The sequence below is a fragment of the Spermophilus citellus genome (assembly GCF_964194105.1).
Source record: "Spermophilus citellus genome assembly, chromosome: 13".
In the NCBI taxonomy this organism is placed as follows: domain Eukaryota; kingdom Metazoa; phylum Chordata; class Mammalia; order Rodentia; family Sciuridae; genus Spermophilus; species Spermophilus citellus.
The window spans coordinates 85,260,453-85,284,272 of NC_138193.1; the positions used below are offsets into that span (position 1 = coordinate 85,260,453).

General features: G+C 31.7%; 1 protein-coding gene across 3 annotated transcripts in view; it reads left to right on the forward strand.

The window, feature by feature from the left end:
- SOS1 (SOS Ras/Rac guanine nucleotide exchange factor 1) overlaps nt 1-23,820 on the forward strand; it is a 119,266-nt gene that overhangs the window by 77,279 nt on the left and 18,167 nt on the right. For 2 of the 3 annotated variants that reach the window (XM_081263810.1, XM_081263812.1), the window contains 9 exons: nt 589-716; nt 1,510-2,165; nt 10,705-10,786; nt 11,887-12,009; nt 12,264-12,367; nt 13,482-13,704; nt 14,769-14,888; nt 19,087-19,249; nt 19,612-19,729. In XM_081263810.1, coding sequence (XP_081119936.1) covers nt 589-716; nt 1,510-2,165; nt 10,705-10,786; nt 11,887-12,009; nt 12,264-12,367; nt 13,482-13,704; nt 14,769-14,888; nt 19,087-19,249; nt 19,612-19,729 — 1,717 coding nt within the window. The remainder of the gene's footprint in view (nt 1-588; nt 717-1,509; nt 2,166-10,704; nt 10,787-11,886; nt 12,010-12,263; nt 12,368-13,481; nt 13,705-14,768; nt 14,889-19,086; nt 19,250-19,611; nt 19,730-23,820) is intronic. The other variant, XM_081263811.1, reaches the window with a different exon arrangement.

The following is a 23,820-nucleotide window of genomic DNA, read 5'->3' on the forward strand; positions in this document are numbered from 1 at the left end:
GGTTTTGTGTTTGAAATTCCTCTCCACTATACTGCATCCTTCTATTATCATTGTAATACTCTACAACAGTAACATAGGAATAGAACCTAAGTCCAAATTCCACACTTAAAAAAAAAAACCTCATCTATGTGCCGGGTGCTGTGCTAAGTCCCTGCAGTAGTTAAAAAGACAGTTTATGCCCCTTATTTCTTTTCAGTAATGGGAAATTAAAAAAAAAAAAAAAAAAACACATTATTGCTTATCACAGGAATAATCCATTTTTTAACATTGGTCTTCTTGTTTTATGCTTTAATATGGAAAACTTGGTTGCCTGTTAATTCTGATACTAATACACAATGAAGAAGATCACTTCTTAAAAAATATATGTGGTAGGAAGCATTGAATGAATGTTATTTTGTTATTTTTTAATTCTCTCTCTTTTTTTTTTTTTTTTTGGTGGTGGGGATTGAACCCAGGGCCTTGTGCATGGGAGGCAAGCACTCTACCAACTGAGCTATATCCCCAGCCATTGTTATTTTTAATTCTTAAATGGCTTTATTATTCTGTCTAAAACTGTTCTGGTTCAGATTTATCTTTTTGGCTTTACAGCAGTTAGAAGAAAAGAGTGAAGATCAAGAAGACAAAGAATGTTTGAAACAAGCAATAACAGCTTTGCTTAATGTTCAAAGTGGTATGGAAAAAATATGTTCTAAAAGTCTTGCAAAACGAAGGCTGAGGTGAATATTCTCACTTTTTAAAGTATCCTCCTTTTCACCCTGAATATTGTGGTGTAAATTCAGGGATCCCAGTTCCCTCCTCAAGTAAACAATGAAGAAAATAGTTTTAGTGACAAGCTTGGTCTTTCAGAGGAAGTGACATCAAAGCCAGGAGAATTTGTTATTGTTTGAAAAACCTTTCATATTTGTGCATTTTCCTTTCATACTCCCAGACAAGACCTCCTGAGAATCAACTGGTAAGCTAAAGGAGAGATAGAGCAAAATGTATCGGGTAGATTTATGTCAGCATCATTGTTCTGTCAAAAAGTAAAATTAGTAATGCCCTTTATTTTAGGGATTATATAACTCAAAGCATTAATTCAGATAACATTGCTTCCACTTTCCTAATTATAATATGTGCTACGTGTTTCTAACTTTGGGTCTTGTCCACTTAAACACTTGTAAATAATTTATTTTAATCTCTTAAATTACTTTTTTTTCACTATGTTGGGCTACTTTTTAATGTTTGCATTCTAAATATTTAGTAGCCAAGATAGAAATAATCATACTGTAGCTGAATCTGTATGGTTGAATTTTGTCAGTAGTCATTGTTCTTTTTAGAGCACTGAAAATTTTTTCTGTGTTGTTTTAGTTTCCAAAATTGTGTAGTTGTGTACCACTAATATATTTGAGGAATTAGTAAACACCTTATCAGTGTGACTTTTGAAAATGTACTTTTATCCTATCCCTTATTTACATGAACTGTAGATTCTTTGTCATCTGTGCACTAATAATGTCTTTTCCTTTATCCCAGTGAATCTGCATGTCGGTTTTATAGTCAGCAAATGAAGGGAAAACAACTAGCAATCAAGAAAATGAACGAGATTCAGAAGAATATTGATGGTTGGGAGGGAAAAGACATCGGACAGTGTTGCAATGAGTTTATAATGGAAGGAACTCTTACACGTGTAGGAGCCAAACATGAGAGACACATATTTCTCTTTGATGGCTTAATGATTTGCTGTAAATCAAATCATGGGCAGCCAAGACTTCCTGGTGCTAGCAATGCAGAATATCGTCTGAAAGAAAAGTTTTTTATGCGAAAGGTACAAATTAATGATAAAGATGACACCAGTGAATACAAGCATGCTTTTGAAATAATTCTAAAAGATGAAAATAGTGTTATATTTTCTGCCAAGTCAGCTGAAGAGAAAAACAATTGGATGGCAGCATTGATATCTTTGCAGTACCGGAGTACACTGGAAAGGATGCTTGATGTAACAATGCTACAAGAAGAGAAGGAAGAGCAGATGAGGCTGCCTAGTGCTGATGTGTATAGATTTGCAGAACCTGACTCTGAAGAGAATATTATATTTGAAGAGAACATGCAACCTAAGGCTGGAATTCCAATTATTAAAGCAGGAACTGTTATTAAACTTATAGAGAGACTTACATACCATATGTATGCAGGTAAGAAATGTGAAGTTGCCTGTTATTTTGTTTTACTGCTTCTAGCTGACTGTCTGCTGTGTAGGTTATTGTGCCCAAAATAGAAAACAAACTAACAATCTAAAATCTCTGCATTCTCGGAGATCATTTTCTTTGCCTAAAACTACCACTTATATTTCCTTGAATTTTTATATTTTCTACCACATTTATATACATTATTTTAAACCTTACAGAGAGTTACAGATGAGAAAATGAGTCCCTTAATTAAACTTATCCAGTTAGAAAGCAGAAGAAACATTAAACAATAATAAATTATCATTGGAGTCTAAAAGCTGTATATTCCTTTATCTCTTTTTTCTATCTTTTTATTACTTCTATTGCTGAGCGTAAAATAAGTCGAAATTATAATATGCATATATCACCAGAATTGTGCTAGTAGTAAAAATATCCCCAGCATTGCTTTTTCATAATTCCCATTCCTAAATCTATTAAATTTAGCAATTCCATTTAAGTATTTTCAGCATTTTCCCCCCTTTTTTATAAATAACTAATGCTATTTTTAGAAAACAGTTTCATCTTAACAGGGAAATTTTTAGAGATAAACCTGCCCAGATAACAATAGGAAGATTAGTATAGGCAGAATCAAATGTTATGGCTGAGAGGTAAGGAGTAAATATATAATGATTGTTTGTAATTTCATTTCTTCTAATGAAACAACATGATCATCTGTTCTTCAGCCTTCAGTTTCTCCACATACTAAGAAGTTTTATAATTGTAAAATTTTGTATGTTGTGAGTATTAGAGCAGTAAACTTAGACTTGGAAACTTGACTTTTTCATAGTCCCTTCATGTCACAGAAACTTGATTTTTTTCATCTCAAAAATCAACATCAAATAGCTACCTTGGTATGTTGGTGGGAATAGTAAATGAAATAATATCACATGTGGAAACTCTTTGCAAAAATATAAATGTAAACTGTTTTCAAAAGATTTTTATTATAAAGTGATTATTATAAATTATAAATGATTTAAAATCAAATGTAACTCAATAACATAAATGCTGTTCTTAAATTGTTAAATGTTAAAGTTAACTTCCGTCCCCATTTCTTCTTGTAATGGGGTTGGGGATGGAGACTAGAGATTGAACCTAGGGCCTGGCACATGCTAGGCAAGTGCTCTAACTTCTTTTTCCTATTTCTAGATGTATGTTTCTAGGGAAATTTTTCTTCCATTTTTAAAGTCCTATTGGATTCTCAGTTCTCTTTGGAAATTATTATAATACCAGTTAAATTAAGCATTTAAATATATCCATTATATTTATCAAATGAATGAAGAGCATTCAACAATGTTAATCTGTTCAGTTTGTTAACTATAATCAGAACCACATTACAAGGAGTGAAATTAAGTTAAAATTTAATATTTTTATCAGTGGTCAAAACCATTTTATTTATAAATACAATCTGTTCATTATCTCCATATCTCTCTGGAGATAATTAGCCAATGTTTGCTTGATTTGGTTTCAGTTTTTATTTGGCCTCTCACTGGTAGTCCTTTAGCTAATTTTTTCCATAGTAAAACAATAGTATTTTCCATAGGTTAGTTTTATAAGCAGTTTGGGTTCTCTGAACACATACCATTTGGTAGTAGTAGGCAGTAGCTGAGACATATGTTGAATGTAGTAAGAGAAAAATAGTCTGGGATTTCAGTTTTTTGGGTAATTTTTCTCCTAAAAATTTCTGTAGTCATTGGATCATTTTGCTGATCCAAAAATTTTATTAAAAAATTTTAATAGCACAGGAAATTAAACAAGCTTCCTAATGTTTATATCAAAAATAAGTTATAATCTTTTAACATATATAAAGCATTTTTAAGAGGTAACAATTTTCAGTAGTTATTATGATCTACCTAATTAGTTAATGTTCATTAACCTTTTATATTATACTTTATGATCCAGAATAACATTTTTAAACTAAATATTCATTTTATCCTAAATATTTTTTTGGGGGGAGTGGGATTCTTAGACTATTTAGAGTAAAATTAATACTTAATTTTTTTTCTCTGTAAGGACAGAATTTTTAACTTGTTTTCCTATCAAGCAATATATGTGGAAACAGCTAAAGCATTCCTGATGTTTCTTATCACAAGTCAGTAGTTGGGATTGTGGTTGGAAAATACTTTTAAATTCCAAATTTTCAAATCTAATTGTTTCTATAAAACTTGATTGTTAATTATAAGAACTGTTCTTTAAACTGATGTATTTCACAGATTTAATTTCTGATATTTCATAAGCAGTTTCAGAACTGCAATTAAATATTTCTTTTATGGGGAACTGTGCTTTATTTATTTTTTGAATGAGCATACTATAAAGCAAACTTAACTTGAACAAGCTGATAGTTTTTCTGTCAGTCTTCATTCCTGAATGTGTACAATGCTAGCCAAAGTTGGTGGTTATAGCACTTTTGTCATGGTGTTATTAGTTACTTTATTAATTTTTAGCTTTTGAATAGAATATTTTGCATAGTTTTGCTTATTATTATTATTATATTTAAATTTCTAAATTTGTAGAACTTTGCCAAAGTATTGAAGTTTAAAACAGTTAAATTAAAAAAAAAGAGAGAGAGAGAGATTCCTCTCAGCAATTTCTTGAAAAATCAAATGTCAGCTAGTTTTTCAAGTGTTGGGGCTAATTTTGACATTTTTTTTTTCATTCTTATTTTGAAATGTAATTGAATGCTTTATGTCATAAATGTTATTACTAATGTAACTGGAATCCACCAGCAGCTTTCATGAGTTGTAGTATACACAATTATTATTAATTATTAGCTTTTTTGAGCTATTCTGTAAGACTTGTTTACTGAACTTATTACTGGTGATACAGAATGTACTTCTAAGAGAGTTAACTTGTAAAATAAGAAAGAAGTTATTTTCAAGATCCCTTCCAACTGAAATGGACTTTGAGTCCTCCCTACTGTTATAACAGATCCAGTTATTTGTCTTAAGAACAACTGGTCTACTTTTCTTTTACCTTTCTTCGGCTTCCCCAAAGAAAAAAACGGATTTTTGGTTTGGTTAGTTGGCTAATAGGTATTTTTATTGGCGAACACACAGTACAGATTGTGGCTTACACTGAAGGAAAGCTAAAATTAATTTGCACATTTTTATTATATAGAATTATTTAAAAAGACATTGAATAGAATACATGAGAAATTTAATAACTAATTCTATAAGATATCACCTACAGACATCTTTTAGATTATTATAGTTTAGTCAGACATTGTCATAAAAAAACAGAAGAGAAATTGGTTTAACCTTGCTTAATTCAGACTTAACTATAGCTTTAGCTAACTTGATTCCTCAAGTGTTTTAACAATAATCTATAAAAGGGAGCTATAGATTACTAATGTAAGGAGTGTTGTCCAAGCCCTCATTTTATAGATAAAAACTCATGGCTCCTGAAGGTTATATGGTTTTCTAGAAACCATATTATCAGGTAATTGCATAAGAAGGTCTAAAAATTAGGTTTCTTGACTCAACATACTTTCTACCTATTACAAAGACTCATACAAGGTTAAGTTTTTCTTTATTAGATTGTGTTAGTAAAAATAAAGGGAATTGCTTGGTTTGAAATGCTAATGATATAAATGCTTGTTCATTTCTGGGCAAACATGGGTCTACTATGGAGATACAGTCAGTGTCTGTAACTGTTTTTCTGATTGAAATAGGTAAAGATAGGTTCTAACTATAGGCAAACTGCCATTGTAAAGCATAGTTGTATAGTTAGATCATTATCATCACTCTGTTTTTTCAAAAAATCCAGTCAGACTTTAGTCTATTGGTATAGCTTGTTCTGTAAAAGGAAATTTTTCTGAAAAAAGAAACTTTAGGAGAATTAGAAAATGTATAATTCATGGAAAGGATTGCAACAGGATCTGATACAGAATCTAATTTATAGCTTGTCTCATCTCAGTGTTTCTGGACATACAGTAAATCATTAACTATATCAGAGCTTTGAGATTCAGTCCAAATGCTGGCAGGGTGGGATAGGAGTAGGAATTACCCAGTGGGGTGAATCATTCTCAATCTGACAATGGTATGAAGAGACTATTTTCTTACCTAGAATAAGCAAACACAAAAGGAAACTAGGAAGAGTCACTTCACAGAGTTGTTGTGGACAGTAAAATATGAATTAATTATTGAAACCTAAAACAATATGGGTAGAGAAAAGGATGGTGGTGGAATATCCAGTTTAGTAGTCTATAGAAAAATGAGATGACCTTCAGGTAAGGATTGTGATTCAGAACTGACATTATATGGAAAATAAAAGTTTTTTTCATATTGAAGTGTGAGAAAAGGGTGTTTCTCTTGCATTGTGAACTTCACTTTTACAGAAGATAGGATTTTAAAAACTTAATATTTACTGCTATATTATGCATTCATATATAAAGTGCTAAACATAAAAATCTAATGAAGATTTTTGAGTTTGTGTCTTATGTAAGCTCAGTTTGGGTACTTAACTTTTTAAAAATCTTTTGAATGATTTTTGATCTATAGGGCAGTGGTGTTCTATTTTTAAGCCCTCTGATTTTTTTTTTAAGTGTTTGTGCGTCAGCATAGCGTCTGTTTCCTTTTTTAAGGAATTCAAGAGTGATTGTTTATAAATCCTTGCTGAGAAGCTTATTGTTTCTTGTAGCTTTTAAATGGCTGTATTAAAGGGAGTATTATCACATGAACAGACATCCTGATTAACAGTGTTGAGCTATGGTGGATGGGGGAGGGGTATTCGTCATATAAATAGCTTTTAATGTAATAAATATTTCATAAATCACATTGACCTTGCCAAATAAAAGTCAAATATCAATCAAAATAAGTACACAAGAAGAATTGGATTTATCACCTCAAATCTCAGGTGTATGTTCTGAACACTAATGTAGGTATATTCTGAGTTTGTAGGATTTTAAAGAATTGTGCAGTAAAATAAAACAAAGACAGCTAGAAGGCCAGCAGAAAATAACAACCACAGCTTGTGTTTGAAATTATCTAGATATAGACCAGGGATTTCAAAGTGGAATTGGCAGGTATGTATAGACAGGTTATACTGAGGGGAAAGCAGAGAAACTAGTGAACATGATGGAAATCTCAATGCAAGGTTTGAAAGTCAAGTGGAAGAGTAGTATTACTGATGATGAGGCAGGAAAAAAATGGACAAATTTATTTTTTGTTGCATATGATGAAATCCATTAGGGGTCATGTTTGAGCATGAAATTTGTGGAATTATCTCTGTGATTTATAATCAGAAAGAGGACAATATCAAAGTAGGCTGCTTTTTATTTCCTCTATGAATATTTTTCATACTTATGTTTCAAAGCCAAATGCAGGTTGGCCTTTGTATTTTTATGTATTTGCCTTCCATCAGTATTTGAAATATCATTTTAGAATATAAGTAGATAACTTCTACCCCACAACCAACTAGCAATATGCCTTAACTTTTATCCTTGCCTGATAAATGGAAGTAGGTACTTTGTTTTCTTCAAAAATTATATAATCTGTCCTTATTGATGGATATTTTTTGATCTTTACATCATCACTAAGATAAAGGTCTTTAGTAGTTAATGTGGCATGGTATATGATGCAGTCACTGAAATAGAGAAATAAGTGCAATAGAAATAAAAATAGTTTCTGGAATATGTATGCTTTTTTGTGTAGAATTTCAAATATAGGTCATGGCCTCTCAAATAAATTTTTCATTCATTAGACTTTTTCATTGCTTTAGACTAAAAATAGAGTCTAAATTACACAAGCCTGGGAATATAGGTAGCATTTACTATATATTTTTTAAAGTACTTAAATTTTTGCTAAATTTTTTGTTTATTTTTGGTTTCTGCTATTTTTTTCTGATTCACAAGATTGCTCTTACTTCCAATCAAGCTAAAAACAACTTAAACTTGAGTCACTTAACCTACTACAACAGTGATGATTGTGGAAGTGTTTATTTCACTATCAGCCCCAGAAACTCCTCTTCTGATTGCAGTGTACAGGAAGGTACAGCTGCTGCTTCCTAAAATCTAGAAGAAGGCTTATAGTTATAGTTTACATAATTATGGTAGAAAAGAACACCAAATCAGGAATCACATAACCGAGGTTCTGGTTTCAGTTTTGCCACTCTACTGTGTGACTTTGTATAAATCCTAGTTACTTCTCTCACCTGTCTTACTGAGCTTACAGAAATCATATGAAATAAATTAGGTGAAAACTCTTTGAGAACATTACATAACAGTCATTAGGAATTGCCATGATCCCATCTGAGTGTGATGGCACTGAGGCATATCATCAGTTACTAAAGTACTAAAATAGTTTAACATGAAAAGTCTGTTTTTAAATGGTTTGGGTTAAGAGGATGAAAAATCTGTTTTAAATTATTTGCCTTTAAAAATAGTCATTGTTTTCTTAAAATATAAAAATCTACTTTAGGGGCTGGGGCTGGGACTCAGTGGTAGAGCACTTGCCTAGCATGTGTGAGGCACTGGATACGATCCTCAGCACCACATATAAGTAAATAAAAAATAAAGGTTCATCAACAACTAAAATAAATATATGTATATATATGTACACACACACTTTAAATCACTTAGATCTTGCTTTTATTCTGTTTTCAACTTACAAGTACCTTTGATAATCCCACAACATTTTAGCCTGATTTTGGTTGGCATTTGAGAAGAAATAGATTTGGGTGTTGATTTTAAATCTTTAGACTAAAATAAACTTTTAAAGCAGGAGCGGGGGACACTGTAAATTTGGAACACAGCTCAGGGATACTTGGGACCTCTGTACTGAGAGTATGGGCTCTCTCTCCAATAGTGACAGCTCAAAGTCCCTATTGTGGCCACTGCTGTTGCTTCCTAAATACATGCTTTTTTAAAGTAGCCTCACCTTACAAATAGATTTGCAGAACAGGAAGAAGATTCTTGAAAGGGAGGGTTGTGATGAAACCGATAAAAATCTCTGTTTTAAAATCTTGTACAGCCTTCTGTTTTAAAATCTTTTCTTCTGGATGAGACATTAGTCTTTAACTGAGGAACTCTGTAACTGAAGACAATAAAATACCAACAGAAATGAAATTATTAAAGGATTATATGTATTTAAATTACTTTTATCAGTAACCCATTCTAGCCTCAGAAGCTAAAGGAAAATGGAGCATTTAAAACCAATGTACTTTGAGTCTGTGAACTTTTCTTTAACTTAAAAGTATTGTAATTTTAAATCCAGGATTATCTGATATTTAACTCAATTCATTATCTTTTTGACCATATATACCAGTAGATTAGAAATAGATTTCTGCTTTATAATGAATCTGTGACTTTGCAAAAGTAAAATGGTAATAGTGTTATGAATATTTAAATTTAGAGTGGTTCTTAATCAGATAGAATCAGCTTAAATAAAAATTTTCCAGATACCTTCTGATTTTGCTAAGTCCTGTGCTAATAAAAGACAACGTATTTGTTTTAAGTTTTGATCCACAATGTGTGGCCTAACAAAAATAAAGTCATTTGTTGTCCTCAGTGAATTTACCATAAATTAGACTTTACCAGTCCCTAATGTAAATAGGAGACTGCTTCCAGAAAAAGACTCAAGTCAATGAACTTTCCCCTCCTTCTTTATAAGGACTCTTATAACTAAATGTAGACTTTGATGGAATTTGAGTTATAGAAGTGAGTGGGGTTCTCCCCCACTCTTTATGCAAAAGACCATAGCCCAATTCTCTTTTGCTGATGACAGCATCCTTTCTCTACAACTTGGGAGACTACTATCAAGGAGAAGCAGGAGTAGGTCAGGTCTGGGGAAGTTATCTCAGTCGATGGGCCTCCTGTTCTACTTCATGGAGGTATGAAGGAAAAGTAGAACCTTTCATGAAGAGGGTTGGAGACTCTTCTTATGATTGATTTGTACAATTCTAGTCTCTGTGTTAGTTTTTAACAGCTTTAACAGATAAAATTTTGTGTTTGAGTTCCCATGTAACTCAACAGTAACAGCTTACAGTTGTTTCAGCAGCTCTAGGTAAGGCCTCTGACAATTAAAAACAATATTTAATCTACTTTATAAGATTCAATTTTTAGTTGTATGCTGTGTTAACATGATTTTTAAAAAATCTAAATAACTGATCCTAGATGCCAAGATAAACTAATCTGTATGCCAAGAAATTAATAGGTTATTGTTGCAACTTGTTTACCAGAGAGATAAACCAACTGGTGATAGGCTGAGATCCTGGTAGCAATATGCCTTTGCCTTTTTCCCGTATACATTCCTGTGGCCAATGATAAGTGTAAGACCATCTGGCCAGTGTGCAGAGAGCAAGAAATAAGCTAACAAAAATTTTTAATATCAATTTTTTTACCACGGATTTAGAAAGCACTAAAGCTAGTAGTACATTACAAAATCCAAAACATTTTCTGTGCTGAAACATTTGGGACTTTTAAAATTTACTTTTGATCTCTTTAAAAAATGTAAATAGTAGTTTTAAACATTCTGAATCAAATACTTTAATATTTTTTCCTTTTTCTTTTTAGATCCCAATTTTGTTCGGACATTTCTTACAACATACAGATCCTTTTGCAAACCTCAAGAACTACTGAGTCTTATAATAGAAAGGTCTGTTTTTTTAAAATGTTTAAGTTATTTTAAAAGAGATTGAGCAATAATCTTATATGTTTTTCAGAAATATGTTGGATGAGCTTTAAATTGTAGTTCATGAGCACTTTTAAAATAAATCCATTTATTTTTACATCATGTTACCTTTGATTATTTAAATAAAAAATAGGTGCCATTTTTAAATGGAAATTTAGCATTTGAAAATTCACATTTATAGAATTAATCACTTTAAAATATTACATAGAAGTGTATAATTTAAACTCTGAGTTTTTTTGGTTTCTGATTAATTTTTTTTTTTCTTGGTACCAAGGAGTAAACCAGGGGCGCTTAACCACTGTCCCATATCCTCAGCCTGTTTTTATTTTTTATTTAGAGATGGGGTCATCTAAGTTGCTAACCAGTTAAGTTGCTGAGGCTGGCTTTTAACTTGCAATCCTCCTGCCTCAACCTCTGGAGCCGCTGGAATTATAGGTGTGCACTACCACACCTAGCTATATAATTTAGACTCTGGATATTCAATTCTTTATGATTTAGATATTCAAACAAAAGTTTTCAAATATTCCACAAATTGAGTAAACCATAACTTGTCAGTAATTTATGTTTAATACTATCATTCAGGAATGTGTTTTTATCTACCCAAAGAGCAATCTACTTTTCAAACATTGGTTGCCCTTAAAAAGTTATCAGCTGATTTACAGTAATTCTACAAACCAAGATTGAACATCAATTCCATAACTATATAGTCATTTATTTTTTAGATTTTTGCATGCATCTATTATATTTCTAGTTAATTTTACCTATATTGTCAAGTATTAACCTGTTTTTAAAAATACTATCATTTGCCTTTACATTATAGAAGCCTTACTAGTTTTCACAGATGTTTACATCCTTAAGTAATTTTGAATAGTATTCTTTTTTCTTTTATAATTTTTATAATTTTATAATTGTACATATTAATGAAGTACCATGTAATGTTTCAGTATATGTATATATTGTGTAATAACAGTAATCTCTTAGTTGTGCTGACTAAAAGCTTTGTGGGTTTCTATTGCATAATTTGAAATAAATATTTTCATTAAATTTTTTCTGTGTTATGACAGGTTTGAAATTCCAGAGCCTGAGCCAACAGAAGCTGATCGTATAGCTATAGAGAATGGAGATCAACCCTTGAGTGCAGAACTAAAAAGATTTAGAAAAGAATATATACAGCCTGTTCAACTACGGTAAGCATTAAATAATAACTAAAGTAAACAAGTCTTCATCAGACTTTTGTTTCAAAGTTGGAATATATAAGGACCAAAGGAAGAAGTAATAAATAAAATAAATGAATTAAATTTATTATATCTTAATAATGTAGAATTTTGAAAGTCACTGATAAGATTATTTAAATTGATGAGTCTGTTTTATTGGTATCTTTTGTTTTGATAAAATTTGTATTTGAGTTCCCATGTAATTCAATTCTTTGCTAATACCACAGAGTATTAAATGTATGTCGGCACTGGGTAGAGCACCACTTTTATGATTTTGAAAGAGATGCAGATCTTTTACAACGAATGGAGGAATTTATTGGAACAGTTAGAGGTATGTTTTCCCTAAAGGCCGTATTTTATATGTAATAAACTACAATATGGTGACTGTCAATGGATGCCATAATTGCTCAATGTTGTTAGAGATGTGATTTTTTTTTTTTTTTCTGTGATGGTGGGGATTGAATCCAGGGCCTCACACATGCTAAGCAAATGCTCTACCACTGAGCTACATCCCTTGTCCCCAAGATGTTTATAATAGTAAGAGCACAACCATTTTAAAAGTTAAAACTTTCTCATCAAACAACATTTAGACCTACAGATTGCTCAGTAATCACTCTGTTGAGTCAAATGTATTTTCATTTGGTGAGTCAACTTACTGATTCTTTTAGAAATGATTAGAAAATTCTCAATGAAGCTAAGTTACTTATTTAAAAATAAGTGTACCTGAGGTATGTAGCAACTATTCTATAATTATAATACCTCTTAATGGAAGTCTGACAGGCTACAGGTGAATAGAGATAATCAGAGAGGTGGCAGAAGGTATTATTCTTAGAGTCTATGTTTAACATCATCACTTTGAGTCTTCAGATTTCACTTTCCTTGTCAGAAACATGAGGAGCTAGGTTTGATGATCTCCATTGTTTTCCTTCCTATTTTAAAAATCTGGTACTATATGACTCCAGGATGTCCTAGTAAACTTGTTTTTATTTCTATTGTATAGCATCAAAATTCATACTTAATGATGTGTGGACTCAGTCCTCTGAGACTGTTTGGTTTATAAAAAATTAGATCAGTACATGTGTATAATCTATCAATCTTGTAATTTGTATGAAATACCTTTTTGGGAGAATATTGTAAAATAATATTTTGAACTAAAGTTGAGAACAATAGAGGTGAAAAATCTCTCAAATAAATTACTTCCTAATTTTATTTAGAAAGGATCTAGAAGAATACATATCAATCTATGAATAGTTTATTCACGTGGAGAAGAATGATATTGGAATGGGGGACTGAGAGGAGGGAACTTGTAGTTTTTATTTTATCATTTGAACTTTTAATAGCAAAGATATATTCAGGTATCATTTGTGAGATTTTATACCTTTTTAAAAGATAAAATATCAAATAAGGAGTATGTAAATGTTATTTTAAAATATAATGTATTTCAGGTAAAGCAATGAAAAAATGGGTTGAATCCATCACTAAAATAATCCAAAGGAAAAAAATTGCAAGAGACAATGGGCCAGGTCACAATATTACATTTCAGAGTTCACCTCCCACAGTTGAGTGGCATATAAGCAGACCTGGGCACATAGAGACTTTTGACCTGCTCACCTTACACCCAATAGAAATTGCTCGACAACTCACTTTACTTGAATCAGATTTATACCGGTATGTAATTTGACATTCAGCTGAAAAATCATTTCAAAAGGGTTAATTATTATACTATTCCTATCTTATAGCATTGTCATAAGATGTAAATGAGGCAGGACATGAAATGTTTAGTAGTGATAAGACTTGGCAGGCAGTTCTGATCCTTTTACTCTCTCGGTGTCCCCCATGCTCTGTTTGAATTTATACCATCTGTCTTTCTGCAGTCACCCCTATGTAGTGAAGCTAGGTTCAAATCCTGACTTTCAATTGATGACTTGGTATTCTTAGGCAACTTTAACCTCCTTGGGTAACCTTTATCCTTCTGCTGCTTAGTTTCCTCCAGAGTAAAATGAGGCTAACGATAGTACTATTTCTGAGGCTGTTTTAAGGTTTATAATATATGGTCAATACATGTACTGTGCTTATTAGCACATTGTCTACCGTCACGTGAAAGCTCAATAATTATAGCTCCTCCTCTGGTAAACTTAAAGTCATGGCCAGTTATAGCTTTCTTCAGTTTCTTGTTCAACATTGACATAACTACAATCTCAAAAAATGTTAATGGTTTTAAATTCTACTTAGAATATAAAGTAATTGTTGTTGTTGTACCAAGGATTGAATGCAGATTATTTACTTTTTAATAACTAAATTAAAAAAGGAGATAAACTTATCTCCTGCCAAAGATCATCATATTTCCCAAATGATAATGTTAGAATCTATTTTCAAGGACTTTTTTTGTGGTAGGTTTCTCTCTCCGTTCCTTTATAAAGAAAGAAAGAAAGAAGAAAGAAAAGATTTATAGATTTCAGTGACTACTGTACCCTCTTTGCACTAACTATTATATATCATTATTTATTAAATAATGTTTATATTTGCTGGAAAATATTATGCAAAAATATCAACCTTGCCTGAAACAATAATACAGATATCTATAGAGAAAAATGTATAATTATAACTTTTTGTTTATGACAGAGAAAAGTTTATATAGCAAGAGTTTAGTTTTTATTTATTTTGTTTACTTAATAAAACACTGTCTATGTTAGAGGGAAAAGTATCATGTAGCATTTTTGTGATGATTTTAGAGCTGTACAGCCATCAGAATTAGTTGGAAGTGTGTGGACAAAAGAAGACAAAGAAATTAATTCTCCCAATCTTCTGAAAATGATCCGACATACCACTAATCTCACTCTGTGGTTTGAGAAGTAAGTATTCTTGACATTCTTATGTTGTATTGCAGTTGGCTGTGTTAGGAATTTTAGCGCCATTCTATTTGTATAGTTGCATGTCTGTTCTTCTTCCTTTATTTTGCATTAAGTGAATATTTTTCTAATGTAGCATTTTAATTTTAGGAATGATTTTAATTTTTTTAGTTTCTTTTAGTGGTTGTCTTATGATTTACTGTATACATCTTATCATTGGCTTTAGATTTATAGTAGCTTATTCCTAAATAGCTTTATTCCTTTTCTCCCCTTTTCGTGGTATTATAATGCATATAACATCTAATTAATTATGTAAATCCAACAATACATTGATACAAGTATTACTTTACCATTTGCCTTTATCCTCTTAACCTACTACAACTTTACTCTTACCTACCTCCTTTGTGCTGTTATTTTACACATATATGTGCAATACATTACACATATTTTTCTGTGTTATAAACACAATATATTCATATACATTATTTTATATAGTTCCTTTTTAAGTCAGGTAAGACAAAAAAAATGAATAAAAATATGCATGTATAGTATCTCTTATAATTACACAGTTACTTTTACTGGGGCTCTTTATGTGGACTCGAATTACCATCTGGGATTACTTGTTTTGAGCCTGAGAACAACTTCCTTTAGTGTTTCTTGTGCAGTGGATCAGCTATCAATAAATTCTCAGTTTTTGTTGATCTGAGAAAATAGTTCGTCTTCATTTTTGAACAATAGCTCTATCTTCATGTTAATTGATTTTTCCTTCTGTCCAAATCTTCTACTAAGCCCTTCCAATTTTGTACTGTACTTTCCAATTCCAGAATTTCTATTTGTTTTTATATATATATATATAATTTCTACCTCTCTAATGATATTCTGTCTTGATGCACATTCTAATCATACCTTCCTCTACTACTTTATCATGTCCTTTAGTTCTGCAAACATACTCAGAATAGCTATTTTGAAATCTTTCTAAATCTAACATCTGGTCCATCTCCCAGGCAACTTCTATTCCCTACTTTCATTCTGGTGTACGGGTCATATTTTCCCATTGTATGCTTTGTAATTTTTTATTTTATTTTTTTGTTTACTTGAATTTTTTAGATAATAGATTGTAGCAACTCTGAGTACTGTTCCCTCCCTTTCAGAGCTTGGAACTGCTGCTTGCTTGTTTGCTTAATCAGTGACTAGAATCCAGTCAAATCATGGCTTCTTGGAAGGATAGTTTCTGAGGTCCCTGTTCCATATTTGTGCTAACCTGAGGAGGGCTCCTCTTAGCTCTTTTTTCCTGGTTCTCTCTTGCATACTAGCTGGCCTACAGTAGAGTCTGTTCCTTCATTATATTTTATATATTGTGAATCTCCTCCCCATTGCCTTTCATCACAGATTCTACTATTGAGACCACATTTGGGTTTAAACTTTCCACATTTTGTTTGCAAATGACAATCGAGATTAATCTGTTTGAAACTGGTCTGTGGAGCAGATGATGACAAGCTTCTCAGTGACCTTTTTACTCTGGCAGCTTAGAGCTAAGTCACAAGTGAAGGAGGACTGAAGAGCAGGGTGTTGCCTTAGGTCCTTTTACTTCCCTATTTTAATATGGAACCACTGTTTTAGAAACCAGACTAATGGCTATTTTCTCAGTGTTCCCTCCATAAGTCAAGAGCTGGGCAAAAGCATGTAATCCCTACTTAACTGCACTTAACCTGGACTTAACCTCAGTAGTAGGCAGCTGGAGGCAGCATGAAAATGTTGAAGTCCTGTTCCTTCCAGGAGCAAAGGTCCCTAGCTTGAGCCTAGTACTCTTGGCTGGAACAATTTAGAGTGGATATTCTAGAAGGAAGGAGGGAGGGAGCAGTCTTTGTTAAAATAAATACCACAGACCCTCCTTTCTCTTACCTAACTTTTGTAGATTTTTCTGAATAAATATTTCTTCAGGGGGCTGGGGTTGTGGCTCAAGCGGTAGCGCGCTCGCCTGGCATGCGTGCGGCCCGGGTTCGATCCTCAGCACCACATACAAACAAAGATGTTGTGTCTGCTGAGAACTAAAAAATAAATATTAAAAATTCTCTCTCTCTCTCTCTCTCTCTCTCTCTCTCTCTCTCTCCTCTCTCTCACTCTCTTTAAATAAAAAAATAAATAAATAAATATTTCTTCATTTGCCATTTACTGTTAAAGCCATTTCCAGAGACTGCTGTGAGGTATTTTGTTGGTCCCATTTTGGTTTTTTGAATGGGGAAGGAGGTGTTTTGGTTTAGTAAGTTTCACTGAATTAGTTTAGTGAAGCTCCTTGCATTATCATTCTGTTAAGTCCAGAATTCATTGCAATTTTATAATTGGGAGGCAGAGATTAGAGTTTTGTATACTGACTGTATTTATTCTGAGTGAAGACAATATTACTATTTGAGTAATCTTTGTAAAGATATTATGATATTTCCACAAATTATATTGGGAATATCAGAACAAGCAGCCAATAACATAAGGGAAAGAATGGATAAAGACTTACAAAACAGTTTCTGTAAAGAAATAAGCATTCCAATTCTTCTGAAAATTAGAACTGCCATCTACTTATTGTATTAAACATAACTTGTTTCTAAAAACTTAAAACTTTGGAATTTGCTCTCTAAATGTTGCTTAACTTCTTATCAATTTAAATACTACACTTCAGTAAGCAGAACCCCTTTCCCACCATAATTAAAATGTCATAACTGAAAGGGGGGTTGTAATTAATAAGAGTAGAGACCACTTTCATTTCTGTCCTATTTTTAAATAGTTATTTTGAGGAAGGACATTTCCTGCCCTTTCAATGTTGAGAGGTTTTTATTATTTTCCACAGTGGTCCTTAGCCAGGGGTATGCATTAGAATTGGAATCAAAAGCTCCACAGGTGATCTTGGTTGAAATGGTAAAATGAAAGCTATATTTAAAAAGATATAAATAAATTGTACCCGTGTTATGTCTTTTTAATTGTCCAGCCCACTAGTTAGCCAGAATATATTTTCAGATATCTAACTAAAGCTTTAATTGTTTTTAAACATGTTATTTTTAATTTGATGATAAGCCAAGTTTATTTTGATAATTTCATCTACAACCGTTTATTTTTCTTGGTGTTAATTCAGACTCATTAGAGAATAATGTAATCTGCAACTTTATATTTTAAAAAATGTTTAATACTGATTTATATTTAGTTTTCCCATTTATATTATCAATTTCTTTTCGATTAGAAACTATTAATATTATATTATTGAAATCTAAACTTAAAATGTTTTTTCTTTACCTGTGATTAATAAGTTAGAAATTCTCTCAAGCACTAAACAGAGTTAAATGCTAAGTAATTTTCTTTTATTGAACATGGCACACTTCTTTTTACTATATGCTGGGAGGGGTGTGTATATATAAAATATAGTAAATTCACTAGATATAATGTGTATTTTATAATATATTAATATTGAATACATTTTATTATATAATGAGCATATAGATATACTTACTAAGGATTCTCAGTATTTTAATGTAAAATACTTTTCGGGGGTGGTACCAGAGATTGAACCTACGGGCGCATAACCACTGAACCATATCCCAGCCCTTTTTATTTTTAATTTTGAGACAGGGTCTCACTAGGTTGCTTATAGCCTCGCTAAATAGTTGAGGCTGGCTTCGAATCTGTGATCCTCCTGATCTGCTGGGATTATAGGAATGCACCACCACACCTAACTAATGTAAAATACTTTTGTTTTCATAGTTTTTCTTTCACTATTTTCTTTCTAAGTAACTTTTATTTTATTTTTAGTAAGAAAGAAATTAAGCAATAATCACTAATATCTTATAATTAAAGATTTATGAGGCAACAGAATTCTAAATTACACACCTAAATTACAAAGATTTGTATACATTTAACAAGATACTATATTCATCAGTTCATTTGAATGCTGATAGAGGATGCACACTAGAAAAATGTTTGGCTGACAGTAGCAGTCTAAAGAACAGAAAAACTCTGTGAGACTGGCTAGAAGGACTGCCTTATCTTCCAGTCTCCTTCTGCCTTTCACTTTAAACATGTTTTCTCTGAATCATACAATAGCCACTCCCCACCACACTCTAGATTTTTGTATTCACTAAACTTTTTTAAAGCATATTATTTTTGGAAAAACTATAAATATTTAATTCTTAATTTTTTTGTTGTTGATTTTGACTCATAGATGTATTGTAGAAACTGAAAATTTAGAAGAAAGAGTAGCTGTGGTGAGTCGAATAATTGAGATTCTCCAAGTCTTTCAAGAACTGAATAACTTCAATGGTGTCCTTGAGGTTGTCAGTGCTATGAACTCATCACCTGTTTACAGACTAGACCACACATTTGAGGTAGGTTTATACATGTGTTTTTAAATGAACTTTCGTTGCCTGGGGATTATCTATAAATTTTATAATGAATTGGTTACTCTTTCAAAATGAGGCATTCTCATTAAAATATATTTGCAAGTCCCAGCTTAGAAGGGGTAAAAAAATTCTCTTAATTTTTACCATTATTTACAAGTAAATGCACACAGAATTGTGTGAGAAATAGCCAAGATACCCTTTCCCCTCTAAGTTTGTATTAGCATCTGTAGAGATAGTTGTAAAATCAATATTGTTGTGTTTGGGCTTTATTGTTATCCTGACATTTTTTTGGCAAGGCCAATAATTCTGTTTATAAACTTAAGCTTTCTCATTTTTTTTCCTTATAGCAAATACCAAGTCGCCAAAAGAAAATTTTAGAAGAAGCTCATGAATTGAGTGAAGATCACTATAAGAAATATTTGGCAAAACTCAGGTCTATTAATCCACCATGTGTGCCTTTCTTTGGTAAGTATTTCTTCCTGAGTTTTTATTGTGTGTGTGTGTGTGTGTGTGTGTGTGTGTGTGTGTGTATAATACTTATTTCATTAAATGTCTTATAGACATGTATATTATGCCAGCAGAAAATATTTACCTAACAAATATTTAGCACCTGAATCCCTTGAGATTTTTTTTCTATTAGGACTTTTAAAGATGAAGCCCAGTATCTTCTGAGATAACACAAGGGGAAAATTCCAAATGTGACCTCATACAAGGAGTCACAGTCAAAATGTGGACTTTAGAAATATTATATATATTACTTTCAGGCTATGTTATAAAGGAATATTTGAAATATAAATGATTTTATGTTTTTACATGGGTCCTATACCCAAGATATTATATGCAAATATTCCAAATCCAAAATCAAACATTTCTGATCCCAAACATTTTATATATATAAGGAATACTCAATACTTTCTTTTTGTGTTCATCTTGGACTCTCAATATTATATAATATTTACTTACTTTTTATATTCATAGAAACCTTTTCCATTGAATTTAATAAACTGTGCTACAGAAAAGGCATGACAAAATTCATCCATATTTATAACTGATTTTTTTAAAGTAGTTTCACATGACTAAAAATCATAGTGCATGTGCCTCTGAACCCATACCTTCAGCACACCAAAATTTTATTTTCTTCACTGACTCTTTTCCCCACTTTTGAACCAAAGGAAAGATATGCCTTTTTCTTCCTTTTAAGACTATATATCCTTTTGTAATCAACTTCCTTTCTGTAGGTCCCTCTGTCTTCATGAATTCCCTGTATTTCACATCTTCACTATCCCCTTGATATTAACTTCTTTTCTCTGCCTGTGTGTGTGCTCTGTGACCCTTCTTCTGAATCCTTAGAGAAACTATGATCTCTATCACACCTCTTATATTTTGTCTATTTAATATGTGGTAAATTTTCTTCTAGTCTTTTCCTCATCTGTAATTTTTTCTGTATAGTTTTAAGTTACACTACACATAAACAGTTTTATGTCCTGATATTTTATTCAATTAATGTATCATATTTCTCATATTTTGTTGCTTAGGCTTTAGAACCAACCACTTTTATATTGGCTTAACTTTTTGCTTTGCACGCTGTATATAATTGTAATTATATGACACGTGTGTGTGTGTGTGTGTGTGTGTGTATAGATACATAACGTGTATATCTATATAAATATATACACACATACACACATATATATAATGGTTTACTTTTTATCTACCATATCCTAGGTATATTATATTTTATTAACTATTCTTCATAATAATCATTTATAATGGTCACATAATTAAGTTAATATAACAATTAATTTAACCACTACCTCATGATCAGACACATTGTTTTCAGCTTTTTCTCTTTTCTAAATAATGTTATATTTTCATTTATTCCTGTATGTGAAAATATCCTCTTGAGATAGGTAACCAAAAGAAAATTCACATGCATTAAGAGGCATCAGTTTTTAATTCTTGATATGTATTGCCAAGCTGCTTTCTAAGAGGCTTATGCTCATTTACTTAATGCTATATCAGAAGTGCACAACAAAGCAAATGTCATTCCATAATTCCCCAACTTTAAGTACTTCTTTTTTAAAGTTATTTTCGCAGATTAAAAACTACTACCTAATTGTTGTGATAATTTCCATTCTTGTTTACTGTGGACATTTTTTCATATATTTTCTCAATATTTGTGTTCCTTCTTGTCTGTGTCCTTTTTCATATCTGTTGAAAATATTCTTACCAATCGGCCTTTTAGTTTGTGTTAGCTGACATATATTAGTTTCAAAATAATACGTCCATCTTTCTCATTATGATTTCCCACCCTAAGGATAGAAACCTTAGAAAGTTCATCTAATCTAGTAATTTAATATTCAATCATATTTTCACCTAGCTTTTTATAATTTAGCTTTTTAAATTATTGTTAACCCTTTTATGAAACTGAAGTCTCTTTTAGATGTCATATGAAGTACTTAAATTTATTTCTCTACCAAATTTTATTTGTTCACCCAGGTATACTGAATAATTCTTACTTTTTCCTATTTATATATGGCCTTCTTTAATACATACTGTCTTGCACTGATTTCTTTTTTTTCTTTTTTGTCTTAATCCATTTAGGTTTCTTTTGTTGTTGTTATTGTTGCACTGATTTCTTATACTAGTGCCATAATTGTAATGATTATCATTTTATAATTATTGATTCTAAGGAAATATTTAGCAACGTCTAGAGGCATTTTATATTGTCCTAATTGGGAAGGTGCTGCAGGAATCTAGTGAGTAAAGAAAGGACAAGAATGTTGCTAATATCCACCAGTACATAGGATAGTCTCCCATAATAAAGAAGTATCTGCTCCAAAAGGTGATGCCAAGGCAGAGAAACCCTGCTTTATAGTGTTCTCATATATGATAAAGTTGGTTCTTTAATGATACTTCAGTATTTTCTTTGCCAATTTTGTCTTTCTGTATTTCCAAGTTAACTTTATAAATTTCGTGGGGTGGGGCAGGGCAGAGCAAATGCCTCCAAATGTAATTGAAACAATCAATTTGGAAAGAATACTTTTCTAAATATTTAATATGTCAACAACTAATGACCCAGTATCTTTTCCTTTAATCTTCTTTCTCTGTTATGCATTATAGAATTGGTCATTAATTTCCCAAAGGTTAAAAAAAAAGTTTTTGAAAAAAAAAGCTGTTTTAAACTTAGTTTCATCAAGAAAAGATCTAATTTTGCTGCTTGCTTTATTGGATGCTTTTTGTTATTTTAAGAAAAGATCTTTCTTGTTACAGGATTGTTACATTATTTTAAAACTACTAGCAGGTTGCGGGTATAGCTCAGTAGTAGTGTTTGCCTAGCATGTGTGAGGACCTGGATTTGATACCCAGAATCAAGAGGAAAAAAGTAAAACTACGAGCATTCACTTATATTTGCAACAAATTGTTTTTGTTTCTATTTGCAATGTGTATTTTCCATTTCTATTTTTACTTACTTTTTTTACTTGGATTTGCTTTTTTTCCCCAAAACAATCTTAAACTTATTCTTTGCTGATTTTATGTCACTTAAAAAAAAAAAAAAAAAACACAGTGATTCTACTGTTTTTTCAAGGACGTTCTGCCACCCTCAATTCTGGATAAAAATATTGACCCATTTGCCAAATGTTTATGCTTTCTGCTCATTTTCCTGGTTATTGAGACTTTGCTCTGTTAGCTAGTTTATCTGAAAGCATCCCCAGTCAGTCCTGCTGCTCTAAGAAGATGTTTGCTCTTTTCATACTGAAGGTTATCAGTCTCAGAAACTATCCAGGCAGGCTTTTATGGTTTTGATCTGGTAGGTAGAGCCAGATGTTAACGCTGTTTCTGAATTCCATTTTTCTATATAAAAATGTATAGAAACTTCTTCCAGGTTTTAATATGTAATTCTGGATACAGTTTTTCCCCTTCTATGGGGGAAAATAGGGGTAGTAGTAACACTCCCACCACCTCTATCATCTTACCAGAATTCTTACTCTTATGCTGGAACTGCCACTATTTACAGAAAAATCACAGGGCAGTTTTTCCTTAAAAAGCTCTGGCAGACTTCTGGTCTATTTCTCAACTTCTAGTCTATCTAAATACATGAGCAAACATTTCCTCTGAGGAAAAGGCCATACCTTAATCAAGTTTCTCATCTGTGTATCAATATCCAAGCCTGTAACATTTGGCTTTGCTCTTTATTTTTACCCAGCTTTGATCCTGTGTCCTCCTGTTTTGTTTTGTTTTTTTATAAATGTGTTTCATCTCCACTCTTGCTTTCTTGCTATTTTACAATCAACTGTATGTCTCCAAATGCTCTGTCTTCTGTTCTGAAATAATATGCTTCTTTCATTCACTCAGGAACATTTGTTGAATGCCTGTATGTGTGAGGCTCAGGGCTAGGTGCTGAGAATGGACCAGTAAGACATAGCCCTCAGAGTTTCTATTCCCTTGAAAGAGCAGAAAAAATAAATTTATAGTATTGTGTTGTAAGTATAACATTGTATTGTAGAAATATAGAAATTGAAGTGTAGACAAAGTGCTGTGGGAACTTTAAAGTC